Raw genomic sequence first — 10,029 nt, 5'->3', positions numbered from 1 at the left:
AGAGAGAGAGAGAGAGAGAGAGAGAGAGAGAGAGAGGAAAGAGGCATAAAATAATTCATTTGCATTTAATTGTAATGGTTCAAAGAATGTTCGGAAAAATGTTCGGCCCTCCAGCACGTTCACTTCATCCAATCTGGCCCTCTTTGAAAAAAGTTTGGACACCCCTGCACTAGGTGGTCCTGCGTGCGGGTGGGGCAGGGGGCGGAGCAGGCAGGGCGGGAGGCGGAGCGGGGGGCAGGTTTTGGGCACTCGGTCTCTAAAAGGTTCGCCATCACTGACCTAACTTATTTGCTCCATGTGTTGGGACATATTTCTATATGCCAGTACTTCACTGAAGCCCCCCCCCATGGTGATCACTTCATGTAATAATCAATATTCATATACATGCTATTACGCCTATTAAACGTGTGTGGGTGTTTGGCCCTGTGAGCCAACAATTTCCTCCAGTTTCACTTTCAAGCTCATCAATGTTTTGCAATGAGGTGTATACGATACATGGCTTCATGTTCAAGAATCACATGAAGAGGGACATGACCCCCCCACACACACCTAATAATTCCCCTCCCCAAGCATATAGGAAACAGACCTTCATTCTCTTAGCCAGAAGCTTGGCATACTCGGCAGCTTCTTCCTTATTCTTCTGAGTTCGTTGTTTCTTTAGAGCAATACGTCTGCGCTTATGCTGCAGGACTCGGGGGGTCACCAAACGTTGGATCTTGGGTGCCTTGGTCCTTGGCCTCTTACCTAAGATTGGCAAGACAGGCATGTCAACAACCGAAGAGCTATTTGAAATCGGAGGCTGATGGTCTATACTTAAAACAATGATACCCAAGTAAAATAATTACACAGGATAAGCCGGGTGATCGTTAAGGGTATGTCTTCCCATCTACAAGGAGATATAAAGACATAATTTCACATAATCCACAGAATATGTAAAATAGGTGAAAGGGATATTCAAAGTGTACAAGGCAGCGCATGGCCTGTCCTCGCAAACTCTGGTGGGCACAAAATTCAATCCGATTCCTCTTCAAAAAATATAGATGGTGAAAGTTTCAATCCTCTAAATCAGGGGTAGGCAACCTTGGCTCTTTTATGACTCGTGGACTTCAACTCCCAGCGTCCACGGGTCATAAAAGAGCCAAGGTTGCCTGCCCCTGCTCTAAATCATGCTTTAATTACATGTTCTTGGGACAGGACCTTTGAGCACTGGCTCCTCATGTGTACTGCAATTGAAAACTATTATGGAGGATCACCTTATATAGGTAGTCAACTTACAACAGGTCCTTTGTGACCATTCAAAGTTACGGCACCGAACAAAGTGACTTATGACCGTTGCAGCATCCCCATGGTCACGTGATCAAAATTCAGCCGCTTAGCAACTGACCCATATTTATGACGGTTGCAGTGTCCCAGGGTCATGTGATCTCCTTTTGCGGCCTTCTGACTAGCAAAATCAATGGGGAAGCCAGTTTCACTTAGCAACGTAGCAACAACTATGTTTCTAGCTTAACTGCTGTGACTCACTTAACAAGTGTGGTAACAAAGGTCGTAAAATGGGGCAAAATTCACTTAACAAATGTCTCACCTAGCAACAGAAATTTTGTGGTCATGAGCTGAGGACTATCTCTACTAAATCTAGTTTGAAAGATAAGCGGGAACAATCACATTTATAATCAAAATTGATCTCAAGCATTCATGTGCAGATAGACACCACGGGATCAAATGCAGAAATCACTAACCTATAATGCTGTTTGTTTATGGATTTAATGTACCATGCTAAACCATGCAGAATGATTTGTCAGTCATAAAAGAATAATCCAGTGAATGTTAAGCTTTATTCAAACATATTAGTTTTAGTGTTAGTGTAGTCCTTATCCAGAAAAAAAATCTCTTTAAGTTACTGTCCTGATTTAATCAGATGATGTTACAACTTTTTCCTATTACAACTTTCTGCAGTACAGTAGGTAAGAAATCTTGTATATCTATAGTAACTTCTACAAATTAGATGTTTTGACACTTTAAAAAGCTACCACATGCCACCTTTGAAAAATGCATTGCAACGGACTATAAATTTAGATATATACCTAAACATACCTACTCGTGCACATCAGCCAGGATATTTGATACCAAGCTATATCAAAGTTTAAGTAGTTTAAGGTAAAAGAAAACTAAGTAATTGACACTTTCATTTAGCTATCATATTTCTTCCCTCAAACCCTTCGATTTCTGTAGAAATTTGAACAGACCAACAGAAAAGCACTACTTGAAGTATATAATTCCCTCTGAACAACACAGCTAAAGTATTATTTCCACTTTCTTACCTTCTTTGTTCAATGGTCTCCTCACAACATATTGACGGACGTCATCTTCTTTGGAGAGATTAAACAGCTTTCGGATTCTGCTAGCTCTCTTGGGACCAAGGCGACGGGGCACAGTATGATCAGTCAATCCAGGAATATCTTTCTCACCTTGAAAAGTTGTCAAACAAGAGGTATCATTATATTATTTAGCAAACTTATGCTAAAAATCATCCCTCACCACAAACTATCTCTGGTTTCTGAATGCTATCCTTTACAAAACAAGCCATTATTTTTTAAAAGATAAGAGGGAACCTAAGAATCTTTTATTATTATTAACTTGTCAAAAGCCATATTCCTTTAGGTCAGGGGTAGGCAACCTTGGCTCTTTTATGACTCGTAGACTTCAACTCCCAGAATTCCTGAGCCAGCTGGGAGTTGAAGTCCACGAGTCATAAAAGAGCCAAGGTTGCCTACCCCTGCTTTAGGTAATGCCCCACTATATGCCAAGGGGATGGCCTAGGAAGGTCCACTTCCACTTGTCCAAAGTGAAAGCTCAGGAATATTTTCTACTCCTCCAAGACAAATTCTTGCTAATATGTGTTGCCCCCCTTCAAATGAAAAATAGACAAACAAGTCACCTTTCTTTATAATGACCAAGTTCAAGACGCTTAAGTTGGCATCAACAATGCATCCTCGAACAGATTTGCGTTTTCGTTCTCCAGTTCTCCTAGGACGGTAACAGGAGTGGCCCTTGCTAAGTAGCAGACGGACACGGCCATGAGTGAGGACACCTTGCTTCATGGGGAAACCTTGTTTGTCATTGCCACCACTAACGCGGACAACGTATCCCTACAAAAAGGAGCAATTTAAACTTTTCGGAAGCGCTTTATAAATCATAACAGCATTTTATCATTCCCTTCAAATGCAGACGTACAACAGCTCAATAGCCCCACTTTTAACTACTGTGAGAATTAATCTTGTTCCTTTTCAGCTTGAAGATCCTAAATCAGATAAGCCGCACAAAGGGCTTATTCCCCCCCCCCTCCAAAAAATCTAAGTTATTTGCAGGATTTTTTTCCTGTAAGTGGGATTTATCTTATAACTGAGGAGGATTCTGGTATCTCAAAGCTTGAAGGCCCTTTTCAAGACTGTTAAATGTGTTCTATCCAACATTTTCCCATAGCAATGACAAAGAACCTTTTGGGAAAAATTTCTGTAACTATTGTCCTCTTAAAAGCTTTTGCCCATCTAAAATGTCTACTCAGCAAGTTGGAACCTTAGCTTTGAATATACCTTTTATTTTACGAAAGGCTACATAGCTCAGACCCACTAGTGCTGGACTGACAATAGTTAGTTGATAGATCAAGCCATCTAATTTCTGAAAGCCATTTCAACCGCCCCACCAAAGCCACACAACTTCCTCTCATTCATGAAGTCAGATGTCCTATCACATCTCTCAGATCCTATTTTTTTGGAACTCTATTTACCTATTTTCTCTAAACGTGTCAACTCAGGAACAAGCACAAAGAGCTCTCTGTATGCAATTATGTCAATGCTTGTGACTCATTCAATAATATGTAATAATAATAATAATAATAATAATAATAATAATAATGATGATGATGATAAAGTTGGAAGGGACCTTGGAGGTCATCTAGTCCAGGGCTTTTCAACCAGTGGTACGGGTACCACCTGTGGTACATTGGCACCTGGCAAGTGGTACGCGACCATCCTAGAAGTGGTAGCGGGAGAGGGGAATGAGCTGAACTGATGGCAGCACCGCACAAGCCTGAGCGAGAGATGGCTGGAGCTGCAGGGCTGTCAGAGCTCAGCGGAAGCGCCAGGATCAATGCCGCTTTCCAGCTGATCGGCGCTTCTTCGGGGCTGTCAGGGCTCAGTGGAAGCGCCAGGATCAGCGCCAGGCTCCAGCTGGAGCTCGGCGCTGATCCTGGCGCTTCTGCTGAGCCCAGAAGAAGCGCCGATCAGCTGGAATGTTGCAGCATCTCCAGGGTCTTGTGATTTACATTCAGATGCTTGGCAGCCGATTCATATCTATGACGGTCACAGTGTCCCAGGGTCATGTGAAGTGACCAAAACCTGCTGCGACCACCCAGCAGACGGGGGGAATAAAAACCAAACACTCCCCCATCCCACCCCCGCTGCTAATCCCCAAAAAGAAATGCTCACAACAATGGAAACCTCGAAGAGGAGGAAAAGCGCCGCCGGGCGGGCAGGCTGTGGCTTGGGGGGGGGGCACTTTTTTCAGTGCCATTGTAACTTCGAACAGTCACTAAACGAACTGTTGTAAGTCAAGGACTACCTGTACTTGATCACTTTTTCCCTTTTGGTCATCAAGTTTTTGACACCTTGCTAGGCAATCGGTGGTACTCGGATGTTGCCATAGCCTAAAAGTGGTACAATGGGTGAAAAGGTTGAAAAGCCCTGATCTAGTCCAACCCCCTGCTCAGGCAGGAAACCCTATACCATTTCGGACAAAATGGCTGTCCAGTCTCTTCTTAAAAACTTCCAGGGTGTACACCAGGGGCTCCCTCAGTCGGTTGCCACTCGTCAGGGAGAAACCCCGTGAAAAGGCAGCAATGCAAAGTGCCAAATAAAACCACCGCACAAAGAGACCTCACGCCTTTACCTTCCACTCTTCGCCCAGAGCGTCCGCCGGGACCTCGGCAGTCATCCGCTTCTCGTAGAACGTGCGCAGCTTACGCTCATCGTCCACCTCGATGAGTTTCTGGCAGCCGGTGGCAGGGAATGAAATATTGAGCTAAAAAATCAATGGCACAAAATGGAGGGAAGCAAAGGGAAAGTTTATTAGATCCCAGCCGGAAAGAAAGGCCAACAAAGGAGAGGAGCGGAGCTGGGGCGGAACTCCTTGCGCAGAGCGCCTTGCAAAGGAAGCCTTCGCCCACCCGCCTTCCCCCGAATCCGCGTCAATCCCCCTCGATGGCGACGTTCCCTCGACCGGGTTGGGTTCCGTCTTCCCCCGTCAGCTGCCTTCTAGCCGTCAGCGCGGTTATTGATCAGCCCCGAGAGAAGCCGAACGAAAAAAAAAAAAAGGCAAGGCTCCGCTCCTAACCTTCATGGCGCCGGCGCGACCGCTCGCTCCAGCTCAGCCACGGGAAAGAGGCCCCACTTCCGCTCAGTCGGAAGTCACATAGGCTCCGGCGGATCTCGCGAGACTCCGCGGAGCGGCTCGTTCCACTCTTGCGTGACGGCAGAGATAGAAAAATTAGAATGAGATATATATATATGTATATATTGCTAACCGAGCACCCTAATTCCATGGACTAGGGCAGGGGTAGGCAACCTTGGCTCTATTATGACTCGTGGACTTCAACTTCCAGAATTCCTGAGCCAGCACGGCTCAGCTTGGAAACCTCTCCCTTTTCCCTCAGCATGGCTGGCTCAGGAATTCTGGGAGTTGAAGTCCACGAGTCATAAAAGAGCCAAGGTTGCCTACCTGGACTAGGCGCGGTGTTTCTCAACCTGGACAATTTTAAGGCATGTGGACTTCAACTCCCAGAATTCCACAGCCAGCATTGCTGGCTGTGGAATTCTGGGAGTTGAAGTCCACATGCCTTAAAATTGTCCAGGTTGAGAAACACTGCAGGGGTAGGCAATCTTGGCTCTTTTATGACTTGTGGACTTCAACTCCCAGAATTCCTGAGCCAGCATGGCTGGCTACCCCTGTCATAGACTTTTCTTTTTAGCGCATTTTTTTTTCTTCTGCCGTGAGACTGGCGAATTAAATTAGACGTCCAAGATTTTTTTATTTTTTTTTTACTATAAATGCATATTCAGCAGAGGTTTTTCGTTTGCGTATCTTTGTGAGACTGATCAAGAGTTTCTTAGCAGGGAAGTTGATTGTGGTCTTGAAAACTTAACAGATTTATGAAACATAATCGCTTAGAGCTGTATTGAAAACCAGTTCTTCATCACACACAAAAAGATAAAATTAAGAGAGTAACGTTCAGTAAAGGAATCATAACCAGATTAAAAATATAAATATTTCAAATATTTAAATCTAATTTGGAGGATTTTAAACACCCCAGTTTCATGTTTTCCATCTTTGGCTCTATTGCAAGGCTGTTCAGCTCCTGAAGTCGCACAGATAGACTTTTATTATTTTGCATGTCTGCACCTTTGAGTCATGCTTGACTCCTGGTGGCTGCTTGGAGAAGTCCCTGTAGTTTTCTTGGCAAGACTTTCTTGGTAAGGTGTTTCAGAAGTAGTTTGCCATTGGCCCTCCTTCCCAGGGCTGAGAGAATGAGACACCCAGCTGCATTTCTGCCTAAGACAGGACTAGAACTCATGGTCTCCCAGTTTCTAGCCCAGTGCTTAGCCCAGTGGTTCTCAACCTTTTTAATGCCACGACCCCAACCGGTCGTAAGTCGAGGACTAAACCGGTCATAAGTCGAGGACTAAACCGGTCATAAGTCAAGGACTAAACCGGTCGTAAGTCGAGGACTACCCAACCGGTCGTAAGTCGAGAACTTTCCCTGCCCGGGAGCGCCGCGCATGCGTGGTTCTGCCCCCTGCGCCGGCCGAGGCGTAGCTGGCAAGCGGCAGAGATGGAGCAGGCCGACCACCAGCTGGCCCAGCCCAAGGGAGGTAAGGCACCCGCCGAAAAAGGGGAAAAAAATGGCAGACAAAAAAAATGGCGGACAGCCTTGCTTGGCGACCCCCACGAAATGGTCGATCGACCCCAAATGGGGTCCCGACCCACAGGTTGAGAACCACTGGCTTAGCCACTGCACCAAACTGGCCCTTTTATAACTTTGTATTATTATTTATAATATTTCAAGCAACAAGTGGGATACCTATTTCTTCTTAAAGTAGTACCAGACTTGACCAAATGCAAAGTATAAGGAAATAGTTTCACAAAACAAGTAATAGCAACTCAGTGACTTGTCCTAATCGGATTTATGTAAATCATCAGAATGATACGGTAATGGCAGCAGCTGGAACAAATGAAAGTTGAAACAACAGAAGATATTTTGCTTTAAATTATGGAATTTAGTGTCCGAGATTGCATCTAAAATTATATATTAAATTATAGATATATTTAAATATCTGTAAGCCTCCTGGAGTCTCTAAAGACTCGAGCAATAAATATATTGTAAAAATAATAAATAAAATAAAATACATTCTCAGGTTTAAAAAATACTGTATAGTATGGCAACAGAATGAAATGAGGAATAGTAATGACCAAGGTAAGAATACGTCTGGGCTGCAAAAATGTAGGTGACTGTTAGATGGCATCACTTTAAGGAAGTGATATAAAGGTTATATAAGGAAGGTTATATAAAGTACAGAAGAAAAGTAAGACATAGAAGGCCAATAAAATTATGGTATAAGTAAAAAAGATACAGCTTATCAAGTTTTTGAATATTGACAACATCCTCACATATGACATTATCTAGAAAATCCCAAGCCAACATGGAGATTGCTGAGAATTCTGGGAGTTGAAGTCCATATACTAGAAAGTTAGTAAGATTGGGAAATACTGATTTGAACAAACCAAGTTCTCTATACCACTTTATGCATTCTTAAATTCACAAATGGTCTGTGTTTATCACATCTATACATTACCACATACATTGTTTTTTATTCTTTAAACTCATCTCTTTCTGGTTGGGGAATTCATTAACTCCATTCAACCATGACTCTCTCAATGGATCCCTTCCTCTTCACCTATTGCTCTTTCTTCATTCATTTGTTTTGCATCCCCTTTAAATAATTATTTCAATGTACTTTCTTCACAGGGCTTGCTCACTTTAATTTCCAATCTACATTCTGTCAGCCCTCGTTCATTTTTGACCCTATCTGTCCTTGCTTTATCAAGCACACTTCTTAAGAACCCCATTTCAAGGGCATTCAACTTTGTTTTCCCAACATACGCATTTCCTAGGTAGATACAGCTGTTTTCACTTTTTTTCTAAAAGTACACAAATTGCCACGTATGTATAATTCACAATCATTCACTTCATTTTCCTCTGAGGAGTATACTACATTGTTCTTTTCTGATTTATCTTCTTCATATCATATAACTTTTGCTGCAAATCATTCAAGTTTTCAGCCAACAGTGCAGCAGTTATACCTCCAAGGTCTCTTCTACCTTATGATTCTGTTATTATACTATATAGTTTAGTCCAGTGGTTCTCAACCTTAGCGGCTTTAAGATGGGTGGACTTCAATTCCCAGAATTCTCCAGCCAGCCTGGAAGCCCACCCATCTTAAAACTGCCAAGGTTGACAAACCTTGGTTTAGCCCTTCCATGTATGTATTTATTAACTATAGACCACAATATCAAGTCTTTTTTTTAATTGCCCAGGTATGCTTCATGTCAATATTCCTTCCTTTCATTTAATTTATTAATTCATGCTCTTTTCATTTATTTCTTTTACATTTCCATATTCCTTGATCTTTGCTAGATAGGCCGATAGATAGGATTTTCTGCCCATCATGACTCTGGTCAACTGAAGTTTAACGTTTCTTAGTCTGTCTGTGGCTTTAGCCACACCCATGCCACATACAGGTACTCCTTAACTTATGACCAGTTACTATTCCCCTAGTTATGACCCAGTTCCAAAGTTCTTTTTTTTATATAGATATTTTATTGGTTTTTAACTACAACAATCTCCAGTGCCTGGTGTACAGCATGTTGTCTTGGTTTACATTTTAACAAGAAAAAAAAGGACAGTAATAATTAATTAAGAGTCAATAATAATTAAATTTGATAATTCCATAATGAATATATTAATTAATAATACATTTCTTTGATCTTCCCTTCTCCCATTTTATTTTCCTTCTTCAACCTTAGCCAAAATATAATTCTTAATATTTTCAATATATAAATAATTAGGTATAGGGATTTTTTATATTTATACAAATAATAATAATCTCTCTCTATATATAAAAAAATTTGTCTTATATTATTCTCACAACCATCATCTCATTAGTTCAGCATACATTTATATTTTTTGTTTGCTTAGGTTCCCTTATATTCAACCTAATTATTATCAGTCATAATTTCTTCATATTAGTCATCTCACTGTCTAAATTTTCCCATTTAGGTACATCATCCCAATATTTTATGTCATGCATTATAAAAATATTATACTTTTTATCTGTCTTATAGTATCTAGATATAACATCCTTTTTAATCAGTTTATATTTTACTTACCGTATATATTAATAAAAGTTACATCAAAAGTTACATATGTTAACATTTAATATATTATAAAACATACTATATTACTTAAATCTCATTATCCTTGTTATAAGGCCCGTTTATGTTTGAAATTCTCTGTTCTTTTAGCCATATTCAAACAAATGTTTATTCACATAATAGTCCATTTGGTAGGACAAGTCAAATCTCTTGTATCTGTCTCTGATCTTCTTCTTTTGCCAAGTACCGTAATTTCCCAAATTGATGTAATCCGCTTACCCAACGTTCCTGTATTTTTACAAATGTTGTTGGGAATACAAAAGATGAAGTAAGTAAGATAAATTCTTTCTGTCCCCCAAACTTTAATAGTTCTCCTAATAATTCAATTTTTCTTGTTGTATCAGAACCTTTTGATTTTTTCCTGTTGGTGTCATATTGTAATTCTTTTCCTTTGTTAATTCATCAATTTGATCATACTCTTCTAGTTTGTAATCTGCTGTCTGATTTGTTTGTTCCTTTGTTGTTATTTCCTGGGTATTTTTT

General features: G+C 41.2%; 1 protein-coding gene across 1 annotated transcript in view; it reads right to left on the bottom strand.

Moving 5' to 3' along the window:
* Window positions 1–5,471, bottom strand: part of LOC107295776 (40S ribosomal protein S6) — a 9,213-nt gene extending 3,742 nt beyond the window's left edge. The window contains exons 1-5 of the mRNA XM_015825099.1: window positions 5,392–5,471; window positions 4,948–5,079; window positions 2,939–3,149; window positions 2,322–2,468; window positions 587–744 (exon numbers count right to left, since the gene is read on the bottom strand). Coding sequence (XP_015680585.1) covers window positions 587–744; window positions 2,322–2,468; window positions 2,939–3,149; window positions 4,948–5,079; window positions 5,392–5,397 — 654 coding nt within the window. The 5' untranslated portion in view covers window positions 5,398–5,471. The remainder of the gene's footprint in view (window positions 1–586; window positions 745–2,321; window positions 2,469–2,938; window positions 3,150–4,947; window positions 5,080–5,391) is intronic.
* Window positions 5,472–10,029: the final 4,558 nt, after the last annotated feature.

The sequence above is a fragment of the Protobothrops mucrosquamatus genome, unplaced genomic scaffold (assembly GCF_001527695.2).
Source record: "Protobothrops mucrosquamatus isolate PMUCROS unplaced genomic scaffold, P.Mucros_1.0 scaffold2481, whole genome shotgun sequence".
NCBI lineage: Eukaryota > Metazoa > Chordata > Lepidosauria > Squamata > Viperidae > Protobothrops > Protobothrops mucrosquamatus.
Note: the sequence above shows the minus strand (reverse complement) of the source record. Positions and strands in the feature narration are given on the sequence as shown.